This window comes from Oryzias melastigma, linkage group LG16 (genome assembly GCF_002922805.2).
Source record: "Oryzias melastigma strain HK-1 linkage group LG16, ASM292280v2, whole genome shotgun sequence".
Lineage (NCBI taxonomy): Eukaryota > Metazoa > Chordata > Actinopteri > Beloniformes > Adrianichthyidae > Oryzias > Oryzias melastigma.
Genome location: NC_050527.1, coordinates 26,981,898 through 26,995,632, shown reverse-complemented (window position 1 = coordinate 26,995,632; position 13,735 = coordinate 26,981,898). Strand labels below are relative to the sequence as shown.

At 41.0% G+C, this 13,735-nt stretch overlaps 2 protein-coding genes across 3 annotated transcripts in view; one reads left to right on the top strand and one right to left on the bottom strand.

The window, feature by feature from the left end:
- Positions 1-13,735, bottom strand: part of LOC112136714 (raftlin) — a 288,034-nt gene that overhangs the window by 177,686 nt on the left and 96,613 nt on the right. The window lies entirely within an intron of this gene.
- The window catches only part of LOC112136713 (inactive phospholipase C-like protein 2), a 52,410-nt gene continuing 42,871 nt past the window's right edge, over positions 4,197-13,735 (top strand). Inside the window, exon 1 of the mRNA XM_024258594.2 lies at positions 4,197-5,123. Coding sequence (XP_024114362.1) covers positions 4,911-5,123 — 213 coding nt within the window. The 5' untranslated portion in view covers positions 4,197-4,910. The remainder of the gene's footprint in view (positions 5,124-13,735) is intronic.

Sequence of the window (13,735 nt, the reverse complement as noted above, 5' to 3'; positions counted from 1 at the left end):
CATGAAAGATCTTTCCTGAAAGTAGTTGCTGAAGATGCTGCAGCTTTTTGATGAAAATGGTGACACGATTTACTTTAATTGCTGAAGGGATTTGCTGAAAAGGCAAAAGCTATTTGCATAATGCTAAACTTGCTAAAAAAATGGAAATTTCGTTAAAGAACAGTGAAAGAGCACTGAAGTTTACCTACATTTCTGACAATTTTGTAGCAAAATTGCTTAAAAATCCCCCAATTTTTTGATGTGGCTTAAATATGAGCTAAACTCTAAATTACCCCAAAAACCCCAGTAGATGCCAAATTAGCCAAAAAAGTTAGCTTGTTGCTTAAATACTAGCTAAACTCCAAAATAACCTAAAATTCCTCAGTAAACTAAATTAGTAAAAAATGTTTGCATGTTGCTAAAATAGAAGCTAAACTCTAAATTAGCCTAAAAACGTTAGCATGTTGCCCAAATATTAGCTAAACTCCAATTTAGCCTAAAAAACTCAGTAGATGTTGACTTAGCCAAAAAAACTAGTCCATTGCTTAAATGCTAGCTAAGCTCCAAAATAGCCTAAAATTCCTCAGTAAACTAAATTAGTCAAAAACATTAGCATGTTGCTAAAACAGGAGCTAAAGTCTAAATTAGTCTAGGAAAACATCAGTAGCCAACAAATTAGACAAAAACGTTAGCATGTTGCTGAAAATATAGGCTAACTCTAAATCAGTCTATAAAAACCCATTTTTCTTTTAAAATTACTATAAAAGATTAAAGCGGCGTTTACGAGGGGGTTATAAAAATAAAAAAAACATCCGTATGACACGCCTCTGTCTCACCTACTTCCCCTTATGTGTTGTGTTCACTACAATCTGTCGCCCGCAGCACGCCCGTAGAAAAATGTGTATGAACATTTTCTCTCTACAGGTTCACTGAGCGGTCTATGACCTTGATATTTTGTGCAGGTCACCTGCGTGTCCTGAACAGATTTAACCATTTTTCACCTGCAATTTTTGTAACACCAAAGTTCCATTAAATGTACTTCTACTTTTTTCAGAAGACCCCTTTTCTGGAAAAGCGTGGACGTGAAGGTGTTGTTGAGTCCAGAGGAGTCACATGATCTCAACCGCAACAGTCCACAAAGAAACAACGTTACCTAAAGTTTGTAAACTGCTTTGTTTTCCTGTTTTAGGGACGAAAACTTCATATTTTTTATGTCAGCATTTTGAGGTGTCAGAGAAAATATTGTCCAGCAGGAGGCAGAGTTTTACAGCTTATTTGTAACCACTGCAGCCTTTATGTGAAACACAGACTGCTCAAAGGAAATTAAACTATCAAATTGTGTGTTTCATGGATAAATCTAAAGAATGGATCTGCATGAAGAGCAGACAAGAATTCTCTTGTTCCTGTTTTGAAACTCCTTGTGACTTCCTCCACTGGGTGTGAGGATTTTCACAAGAGGCCGTTATTCGGATCGAGCTGTTGCTTCACCGCTGAGATTGGTTCATTTTCTGCTCTGGCCGTCCTCATAAAGAGGAAGACGGCAGTGAGGAGATCTGTCTGAGGAAGAACAGTAAACAAGAGTCTTGTGAGCTTCGGAGCGGCCTCCTTCATCACATTAAACGTCTGGAGAAAACCTCCAGAATGAGCCGTCAGCAGTCGCACCAACGCTGAACTTGTGATGCTTTTAACATGGTTGAGTTTTACTTTCTGCTGGTGGAGTGGTTGTCCCTAAATTGGAAGGTTAGGGGTTTGATTCCAGTGGTTAGACACTATACATGCTCTGCGGGGTTTTTGAAGGTTTCCCTTGAAGTGTGACTACAAACAGTTCGATAAATTACAAGAACGTTTCCTTCTTTGATGAGTAAATTGACTGGATGTAAATGAATACTTTTTATTTTTTTCCTCTGTAGTTTTGGATAGAATTTATTGAAGAACATGTGCGTGATTTGATTAAAAAGTTATGAACGGATCTTTGATCATCTTTTGCAGGAAACGCCTTTGTAATAAGCCTTATTTGATTTGTGTCAGTCCTCCAGTACTGAGGACGATTGTTTGGGTGACTTTATGATCCATTCTTCTAGCTTTTTAAGCTATTTTTGCTTATAACTCATGTTGAAAGTATTAATGTCAAAGTGTTAATGTTAATATGTTTCAGTAGTATATTTTGTGGTTATTGTGATTAAAATCCAAGTACACAGAAAAATAAAAAATAGTATAAGAATAAAATAAATAGATCTTGGAAAATAACATTTGAATTGAGAAATGGTTGGTTTATTTAACTATAAAGTAAAAATGACACGTGCTCCAGCAAAAACTGATCAACCATCATTACAGTCCAATCTGTACAAAGACATGTGACCATACAGCACGTGTCAAAGTCGAGGCCCGGGGGCCGGATCCGGCCCTCCGGGTAATTCTATCCGGCCCTACAGATCATTTTATTTTATTGTTATTAATGACCCGATGTTATCTTACACTTACTTTTATCTTGTATAATTTTGACAAAACACATTTATAGAGTAAAATACAGAACGTTTTGCTTCTTGTACATAAAATCTAAAAAAACACTATCAGGAAATAGTATGTGCTTGCAAAAAAAAGTGCTCAAATTTTTCCTGAAAATTGAAAGATATAAAACAAAAAAGTCACTTCCAGTCTCGTCATTAAATAGTTAAAATTGAACCAAACCTGAAGCACAAATAGTACAAATTTGATAACATTCCGTTAGACGTTATCACACGAGTCAAAGTCAAGGTGGATTATTCATAATTATGTTGAAAAGCTACATTTTTAAAGTTTTAAAAATGTCCTCTTAATGTGTTCAATGAATGTTTATCGTGTTCGGCCTGCGACCTCATGTGTATTTTGGATTTTGGCCCCATTGTGCGACTGAGTTCGACACCCCTCCATACAGCGTGGTAGAATGTTCTAATAATGTTCTCTTTGTATTATTTCGACGTGGAAGCTTTACTGAACTTGACACCAAACAAAAGCTGGTGTTTGTTGTCCATTGTGGTGCGTTCACGGATAGAGTTCACATCCGCTGCAGTGAAACTGAACTTTATGAAACTAAAGTGTGAATGGATTTGACATTTACTCTTGTTTACTTGTACATATATTTATTTTACGCTTGATTATCTTGAAAGAAAATGAATGAAAAAACTTCCCCTGCACTGTTCAGTATCTCGGAGTCATGTTGGTTGAACTTTTGGATCAAGATGTCCTGAATCCATTTTTTTGGGAACTGGATTGTTCAAAATGAACCAAAATCGACTATGTATCAGATCAGCTAACTGACTCAGAAGTTTATTCAAAGTTGCGTTTCTGAAAGAACACTACACACCTGTGCCTTTGTTTTATTAAGTCTGGGGGATGTCTCGGTTTTGTGTAGATTTCTTGTATGTTGTTCCTCAGTAATAAATGGACCAGTGTTTCTGCTGTGCCTGAGAAGTGTCTTTAAAGGGTCACCAAACAGGAGGCTGACTCCAAACTCAGCCCAGATTTGAAAAATGCAAAGAAGGAGGCGGGGCCAGAGGAGACAGGCTGAATGGAGGGGGTGTGGTCTGGATATGTGATTGACAGTGACAGTGAGTTCAGCATGAGGTTACCAAAGGATCACGGGGGACCTTTGCCTCTCTTGGCGTCGTGGGGGCGACCTTCACCGCTCTCTGTGTCGCGGGGCGACCTACGCCACTCTGGGTGTCAGCATGGATGAGAGAGCTCCGCTGTTCTCAGCCGTAGGAGGCGACCTCCGCCACTCTGGGTGTCAGCATCGCATAGTCCATTGTTTTTAACGTTGCTAGTTCAGCTCCAACGCTCTCGGCATTAGCTTCGCCACTGTCAGCGGCGTGGGGGGAGCTAAAACGGTTGCGTGGTGAGCTTCAACTCAGCGGGTCAAGTGTTCAAAGATAGGCGGGGCTTTTATACTGGAGCTCAGAGCATGATGACGTGAAACTTCTGGGACTTACACTAGTTGACCAATCACAAAATTCAACTGCAATACGTTGTTTTAACCTAAAGGGGGCAGCACACAAACGGTTTCATGAATTAAACAAGTTTATTTTAATTTGTAAAAACAACAACCAACAGACAACACTTTTATAGAGGTCAACAGCCAAAAAAGGTGATTTAATGCTTGGTTACCCTTTAAATAAAGTTGTAAAATGCTGTGTTAGTGTGTGTGTGTTGGTGACTAACCGGGTGTGTGCCGCACATGTGGCGGGCAGGGCTCGCGCGCGGGGCGGTCCCGCTCCTGCTGTGGGTGTGCAGACTAATCAGTGACTTTGAGTGACAGCAGCTCTGGTTTCTTGGTAACAGCTTGGTAACAGACTCTGGGTCGACTCTCTCAGGAAGTAAACTCGATTTCTGAGGCAGACCGAACCGGGACGCGCCGCTGCGTGTCGGTGATTCGGTTTGAACCGGAGTTCCTGAGCACGCGCCTGGACTTTGACTCGGGAGCAGACGTTCCCCTGCAGCGGGACTGGAGCCGTGCTAACAGGCTAACTAGCTCGGACTAAAAAAGTGCTGCAACATCTTGGAACCCTCCTCCCCCCCGTGGAGACCCCCGCACCCTGAAGGCGGGAACCCCGCGCGGCGGCGCGGCGCTCCGCGTGAGCTTCGTGTGACTGTGAGCGGATGCGTTTGCTGAAAACTTGACACCAAACAAAGGCTGGTGTTTGTTGTCCATCGTGGTGCGTTCACGGCGCGAGTTCACATCCGCTCCAGTGACCCTGAACGCCTCACGCGCTCGGTAAAGTCGGCGCTAACCGCGGCGGGCGTCTCTTCAGCGGTGCGGTCCGTGCGGAGGCCGGCAGACATGTGAGCCATGACGGATCCATCCGAGCAGTAGAGCAGGAAGGGAGCTGGACGGAAGCCCGAACCCCGACGGCGCTGCCACCCCGCGCTGCGCTGCGCGCGTGCTTCAAGTGCCTATGGCGGAGTCCGGGGAGCGCGCCAGCCTGCCTCCGCTCGGGCTCGGGGAGGCGGCCGTGCCCGGCGACGACGCAGCCGGCAAGGCGAGCTGCGACGGCTCGGTTGTGAACGGGGACTGCGGGATTTCGGACGTCACGGTCGGTTCTGCTGAGCCCGCCGCCGTCAGGCTGGACGTGAAGCCGGAGATCCCGCGCAGGAGCAGCATCATTAAGGTAAGCGGCTCCGCTGCTGGGGAACATCTGCATGAGGCTGAGGCTGGAGCAGGTCTCATCCTGCTCTGGGGGATGGATGGATGGAGGCTCTGCAGATGAAAACCGGGAACCCAGAAGGTCTGATGATCCAGATCCAGCATGGATGTGAAGGAACAATGGTCTTTGTGTTGACACACAAACAAACAGGTGTGGGATAAACGCACAACTTGAGACATGTGCTGACTAGTCTGGACTATTCCCAGCTGTCAGGTAGAGGTACAGTAAGGAGGTCTACCTGGAGACCAGCTCCAACGAAAATGGAGTTTCTAAAATGTTCTTGTAGCATCTTTGCCGATTATGGATGACAGAAAATTAAGCTTAAAATTGCATTTGTTAGTATTTATTTGTCAAAATCAAAAAAGAACATTGAAAAAAAGATTGCATTTGTGACAGGAAAATACACTGGGCGGGGCCACAAGCTCCCAGCTCCGCCCCTTACTGATGCATCCACTTACAAACAAATAGATCCATGGACATCTTTGATTTCCTCATTTGAATCTGGATAAAAAACTGTACGGCTAGAAGGCTCCAGACGATTGGGTGGGGCTGGGAATCACTGGGTATTATAGCTGCCACGATTAGTCGACTAATCGACTATTAAAATAGTCGACAACTAATTTAATAGTCGATTATTCGTTACTTTATATTATATGGAGTCAGAGTGTAATAAAGTTGAAAGTTATAATGGCATTCTGCTTTTTCAACTATTTTTGCATTTATTAAGGGTTTTTTTAGGCTATTTTTGAGCTTAGCTAATATTTCAGCTGCAAGCTAGCTCTTTTGGCTAATTTTGAATTTTTTAAGTTTTTAAGGCTAATTTGGAGTAAAGAAAATTTTCAGCTACATGCTAGCTATTTTGGCTAATTTAGACTTTTTTAGGCTATTTTGAAGTCTAGCTAATGTTTCAGCTGCAAGCTAGCTGTTTTGGCTAACTTTTTTCAGTTTTTAGGCTAATTTGGCATGTAACTAATATTTTAGATGTCTTTCAACTAATAAGTTGTGGTACGAGGGGCTGTAAGCTAATGGGAAAGCATGCCAACAGATGGATGACGGGAAGTGGGGCGGGCTTACTTTGAAGTCTTAAAAAAATCAGAAGTGAATTTCCAAGAAAGCAAAACAGTTTTTTAAAATTTTGTGTAAAAATGGCAAAATCGTTATTACTGGGAACGCTTTAAAAACGGATCAAAAGATGATCAGAGTGAGACTTTAACGTTATGGTTTGTTTGTTTGTGTCATACTATTGATCTAGTAATCAAACCAAACATCAAATAGATATTTGTTATTCTTTTGATATTTTTTACAGCCTTTCTTCCTCTTTTGGTTACATATTTTACTGGTTTCTTCCTCTTATGGCAGCTCCACTTAGACTAGGTTTCAATATAATCTATTGACCAAATTAAACTTCACCCAAAAGCTGAAAAGTCCATTCATCAAATCCACAGATGGATTTAGCTGTAAATCCCATCATATTTTTTCTACAGACAAAAATGTGCTTTTCTGTAATAATCCTCATTTTAAAAATGATTTTTCAGTTAAAGTGTGTATTTTTATTTTCTGCGCCACAAAATTGGTTTTGGAAAGGAAATTCAGAAAATTAATCAAATTAAAGAGAAAATCTGTCAATTCAATGGACTGAGGAATTTGTAATTCAAAGTTGCATCTGTTACATTCTAGTTTTTAACTTTTGCAGTTCTGATTACAATTCACTAAACCAGCGTTTGTCCAAAGGGAGCATCATAGCAGGAAAACAGTTAAAACACAATTATGAGACTCAAACATGAATCACTCAGGTAACTTGAAAAAGAAAACCAATCTTCTGGGCTAGTTTAGTCATTTTCTTCTCCATGTCGTAGATTTCTAGTCTGAGCTGAGGCTTCAGGTGAACTGAAACAAACCTCCTCCTGTCATACGTTTTGATTTACTCATCTGCTGCTCGTTTGTGGCCAGCGTTTCCTGAAACAACCCCTGATCAGGAAAGACAGAAAAGAAACCAGTTAGTTATCTGACTATCGTGTAGTAACAAACACCTCCTCATAACATCACAGTAACTCCTTGATATTTCTGCTATGCAGTGCCCCTCTGGCGTTAGTCATTTCCACCTTCTGCTTTCTGCACAGCTTTCAGACTGAAGTGAATCACAGCACAGTTCATTTACAAGTAAAAAGAGAGACTTCTTCCAGAGGAAAATGAAGCTCTGAGGCAGCAAAACAACAATCTGCTCTAATCTGGGGTTGTCTAAGCCAACAGGAGATCTGGTGGTTGAAGCTCAAACAGCTTCTCTCTTTATATAGACCTAAAGTCTGGAGAAGGACCTAAAAATGTCCGCCGGGTTATCATTACGTGCAATCACAAGGCTTTTGTGGTGAGTGAGCCACACGTGGAAACAGTGGGTGGTCCTGGTTTTATTTCTTTGAAGCACTAAGTAATAAAACAGCTACTTACTTGACAGAGTTTGCTAATAAAATGTCTGATTGTGGACTTGGTTTATGCATTTATTGATGTTGCTGTCAGCGCACCGCCACAAAGGAGGAAAATAAACGTTTGTGGAACAGTTTATTTACTCTCGAATTTCGATCACATCTGTACGTTTGCTTCAAAGGGATATAGAAGAACTAAATGCACATTTAGAGGGTTTTAATGTTAAAAATGTCATCTTAGAGCTGGAGTTGTTGGTTGAAGTCCAGCATAGGTCATGTTCACATGTGTGAAGACAGTTTTCTTGGGTACCACAGAGGCACCGATGCTTCCTGACTCTCCTAGAAATGTTTTGTTTTGTTGGTTTCTCTGTTGTTGTAGTATTCATTTTGTCATCAAACTATAAAAAAGATGAAAAATTGAAAAGTGTTGTGTCTTTGTAAGAGTTTACTTGAGGCAGTGCCTCATAAAGATTGACTAATCACAGCATTAATGGTTTAGAATTATTGATTGATGATGATTGGTGATGAAAATCCTGGATCAATGCAGCCAAGATGTCTTCAGGCTTAAATGAAACTTAAGGATTTTTAAGACCTTTTTAAGAATACTTAGCACCTAATGTACTTATGTAATTATTTAGGATAATTTATTATTATTGAGGCACAATATGAACTTTCAGTCTGTTAATATTATATAATCATTGTTTTTTTTTTCCATATTTGCTTTTCCCTACTTTTTATTAAAATTTCCTGCACTTACCTTTGATAACCAACACTTTAGTCACATGCTCCTCGTGTGTATCGCTAGCATACCTAACTGTTGGATCAATGACGCCGCTAGACGTCTCATTAGGACGGTCAGAAACTGGCACCTCTGCGCTAGAATGTGGTGAATTTTAGCGCGGTGTTCGTCAGGTTACTGCTGCTACCGCCCTTACGAACCATGTTTTTGTTTCATGCTCACAAGAAACGCCCCCTGGTGGACTTTTTTGGTATTATTTTAAGAAACCAATTTAAAGAAAGAGAGGACCTGTAATCATTCGTGAGTTGAAATATTGCAATAGATCACCATAACGATATTTTGCCCCAAGTCTAGTCACTAGCAATTACTTTAGTAGTTGATTAGTTTTTAGATTAGATTAGATTAGTTACTTTTTTCAGATTAGTCAACTATTAGTTTTTATGTGAGGTGATGTGAAATTTTTGTTTTCCAAAAGGTGATAGTGCCGGTACTCAGTCTGTTGGGGTTCTGCTAATTAGGGCTGCGATACGCGATACATGGCTCACGATATCAATGATATCGTAATACTGCGATAGTTGGTAAAAATCCTCTCTAATAACTCACATTATATAGAAGAACACATATTTTTTTGGGAAAATATATCCCCATTTATTTTTGAGCTTAAACAAACTCATAATAAACAACTTGTGTCTTATTTTTTGCAACAAATAATAGACACTTCTGTGCAGCATTGCTGAAATCAGTAGTACTATTTCTGACAAGCATCAACACCAATTGAATTGGAATTAAAATTCAGTGTTACCTATAGTAAACATGAACAGCAGTGCCACTGCTTAGTGCAAAATTGTTGTAAACAACAGAACAAAAATTAAATAACTCGAATAGCTGCCAGATACATCTGTGCCTGCGTCTTGAAACGTGCGCCCCCTATCTACCTCTGAAGGAATGTCTCATCAAAGGATAATGAATATAATGTTTTACAGCTTCTTAAAATGAAAATAAAAGATCGATACTTGGTGAGAACCCATTGAGAATCAATTGCAGGACTAAATATCTCAATATTGATATTTTGGCACTCCTCTACTGCTAATGCTCGGTGTATGGTGCGGTCACAGAAATTACAATTTTACATTTATAAAAGATAAAAAGCTTAAGGCTTAAAGTAAGCTATATGCTAGCACAACAAAAACATAGTTGACTCTGAAGCTTTATGGTTCCTGGTCCACTAAATCTAAACACGTTAAGATTTTCCCACACCAATGATCATTAGCCAATTAGCTAGCTAAAGTGAAACAACCAGTTCACAACTTTATGACACAGCACATACTGGAAATGTTTTTTTACTGACGGGAAGTCACATTGTGTTGATGAGAAAAAATGCAAGACTGATTCTCATAAATGTAAAACAATGTAATGCTTTTAAGAGGTTCAATTTAAGGCCTTTCACGAGTCTTAAAGGATCGTCGGCTGCTTGTTTCTTAGTGTGACTGATGAATGAAGCAGTCTTCTCTATAAGAACAGAGCAGCACCGTAGAGCCGTCACGTTTTCTAAAGAAGACATCATCAATTCTTCTCCCAACATTCTTTGCATCAACAGGTTTTTCAAAGCTCTAATTTTTGCCGGCAGGTTTTTCTGGTGCAGCATTCCTCTCTCAGCAGCGTGGGTGTTGAACTTTGCCATAACCTCACTCTGGATATTAATAAACGCAATATTGACATTTTAGCTGGTAAAGCCGCTCTCTGCTCACTGGATGGGAGCGGCACGCCGTCTGCAGGCATGTGCAGGCACTCTGGACCAGCTTTTGTTGACGAAAACAAAGCCTTTGCATACTTGACTTCTTCGTGGAGATGCTGTGGGGTCAGATCAGATGTTTTTTAAAAATAGAAACCTGTTGTTTTTGCCTTTGTCCAGTTTAGTCAGAGGAATCCGTCCTCAGCAGAATGCAGTGACCTTGATTCTGCAGCTGCCATGGAAAACATGAACAATAAGTGAAACTGGGGTCAGTTTGAAATGATTTTAACTTGTTTGCTGAGCAGCGCAGAAGCGCACAGATGAAGCGCCGTCTGAGTCACAGCAGGAATGACTCGGGATAACTCGAAGCCAAAATAAACGTCATGTTAAGTCAGCGTCAGGAAAACTTGTGCTCATCTCTGGAGCTGTCACACGACAGCTTTTCGTCTTGATAATTAACTGTGGATGACTGTTGTTGATTTTTTTTATGCTACGAAAGGCAAATGGAAAATTGAATTTCTGTTGGTTGGTTCTCACTGACTCCTATCAGCCAGTTTGCCACGTTCTGTTCCTGTTCAGCTGAACAAAGACTGAAAGATCACAGTAGATTGAAACCGTTGTGATTAGTCAGCTGTGACAGAACTAATGGTGACATTATAAAGCAATCGCATTTATGACGATCGAACCATCACACAGAATCAATGCGGTAACGATCAGTGGACCTTTAAACACCAAAGTTCTACCTTGTAGCTGAAGATGTTCGGGATACAAGCCTTAGTCACAACTGCCCTTACAGACAATGAGCTATCAGTGAGTAAAAATTGGTCAAACTTGTACGCAGGTGACCCGCACAAAATATTATAGGTTGTAGAGCGCTCAATGAACCTTTAGAGAGATTATGTTAAAGTCCCCCCATGACAATTTTTTTTATTTTGAAAAATGTTCCCAGGAGTGTTTTAATGGTAAATGGCGTATTGCTTGTATAGAGCTTTCTACCATCCTTCAAGGGCCCAAAGCGCCTCACAGTCACAGACCCATTCACACATTCACACACTGGTGGGGGCTCCGCTGCCGAACACCAGAGGCAATTCGGGGTTCAGTGTCTTCCCCAAGGACACTTCGGGGTTCAGTGTCTTCCCCAAGGACACTTCGACACATGGGCGGGCAAGGCGGGAGTCGAACCCGCTTGCTTCCGATCAGGAGTCGACCGCCCTACCACTGCACCACGGCCGGCCCACATAATACATACTTTGTTGCACAAACTCTGCTAACTAACTGTACTTGTGTAAAAGTACAGTAGAGTAAAGACTAATGTATATTTGTCAGAGATTTAAAAGGAGAAATACTCGGAAATGAAAAAAACAAAAAGAGTTCTTATCACATTTGTTCTCTTTCAGAAGAAAAATTACACACAGACATGTTAAAAACTCAAAAACAGGATCTTCATCAGAGAGGGACTTTAATGCACTTCTTTTCTATGGGTATGCTGCAGGCGACAGATCGTAGTGAACACTTCTACAAGAATTAAGGCTGAATGAAGGTAAAGTAGGGGTCATATGGAGTTGTGATTTTTCAACCATCTCCCCCAAAATTCTGCGTACTGATCAAAGAGCCTGTTGTTCTGTTCAGGATACGTGCATCATCCTTGTGTGCATCCTGATTGTTTGCGATGATAAAACTAGACAATCAGAGTGTAGTTTGTGTTGACATCTTAAGGGCACTTGCGTATTACATGCACACCCATTTGTGCAGCATTTGTTCATGTGCTAGTGATGACAGCTGAAAACGCTGAAGCCGACAGCCTAAGTTAGCCAAAACAGCTAGCATGTAGCTGAAATATTACTTAAACTCCATTAATAGCCTAAAAAACCTTAATAAATGTCAAATTAGTCCATAAAGTTAGCAGTATGCCATTAAAACTTTCAAATTGACTACACTCTGACTCCATATATTATAATGTAACGACTAATCGACTATTAAATTAGTCGTCAACTATCTTAATAATAATAATAATAATGGATTTGATTTATCTGCGCTTTTCCAGACGCTCAAAGCGCTTACATTGTGTATCCATTATTCATTCACACCTCATTCATACTTGGTGATGGTAAGCTACTACTGTAGCCACAGCTGCCCTGGGGCAGGCTGACAGAGGCGTGGCTGCCAGTACGCGCCTACGGCCCCTCTGACCATCACCAGAACATTCATACACATTCACGCACCAGTGGAGCCATGCTGGAGGCAAGTAGGGTTAAATGCCTTGCCCAAGGACTCAACAACATTTTGGCTGGCGGGAGCCGGAATCGAACCGCCTATCCTTCGATCATTGGCCGACCCGCTCTACCACTGTCGCCCTAATAGTCGACCATTCGACTAATCCTGGCAGTCCTACTTCCATTATCCTCACGAATACTTCATGATACATTTACCACGCGTACAACAATGGTACGTTCCATTTTCTAACGGTTTTGAATCCGCCTGATCATCTCTCATTTGAACCTTGTATGCAAATCGTCGATGCAGCGAACTCGTGCAGATATTGTCTCGAAGGGCGTTTAGTTTGCTGCTGACAGCCTCAGCTGCTGGTGGCGGTGAGGGGCTGAACCCGTGTGAAGAGTTTCACTGTCGGGACGCTCAGTTCTTGCGAACAGTTTCTCTGCATGCTGGAGGATGTGGTTGGGGCGGCAGCACGAATTCTCATAGTAACAGCTGTTAAAGTCAACTACCTTACTATTGTCAAGGTTTCGGTTAGTGGGTGTGAATGCTTCTGTGCTAACAGCAGCGGGCCTTTTTGATTAAACCCGCAGAAATGTTTCATTTATTCTGCTTTCTAAATATTAGCAGCTGTGTGATTCTTTTTTAATCCATAAATGATGAGAGGAAGAAGCTGGTGAAGAGTACAGATACCTGCAGGGAAGGACTGTCCTCTCAGAGCTGGTATTTGTAGCACCAGGAATGCTGAGTTGTGTCTTTCCTGTGTGCAGATCTCAACTTGTTACTGAGTCGACACACTTAAAGCCCAGAGCTTTAAGGTTGCACAGCGAGACGTGAAGTCTCCAGAGGATGAAGCTTCACAGAAGCTCTGAACAACGCTCCACTTGTGAGCAGAAGAGAAAACTGATTTATGCTCAAAGACAAACAAAAAGTGGAAATTTTAGGGGTTTTGTAAAAAAGTGGTGGTTTCTTTCTTTGCACTGAGCCCATTTACATGAAAACTAAATATCAGAATTCTTGAATTGTCTCGTTCTTTAGTGGTCATTTTAATTAGCTACAGTGGTAACGTTTTTTGAACTATCATAACTACCGTTTAAAGTAGTTTTAGTGGATTCTGAAGCTAAGAAAAGCAGCCGTGTGCTGATAAGTAACACTGTACAGTAGTGACCAGTTTACGTAATCGACGTAGACCAGCTGATCCTGATGGTCAGATTCCATTGGAATTACATTAATTGTATAAACAGTCTGAGAGTTACGGCAGTTCAAAGAAAATGTGTTATTTTGACGTTAAAGGGCTAATCTGATCAAGTGAGATTGAATTAAGACGTGTGGATTTCCCCTTAAAAAAAAGATACTTCCTGGCATGAATCTAGATTTTTCTGATTTGTTTTGTAGTTTTACATCTGCAAATGTGTGCAAAATGCAAAACCAGGAATAGTGTTGTTTATCATTTTAAAAAACAGAACTGTAA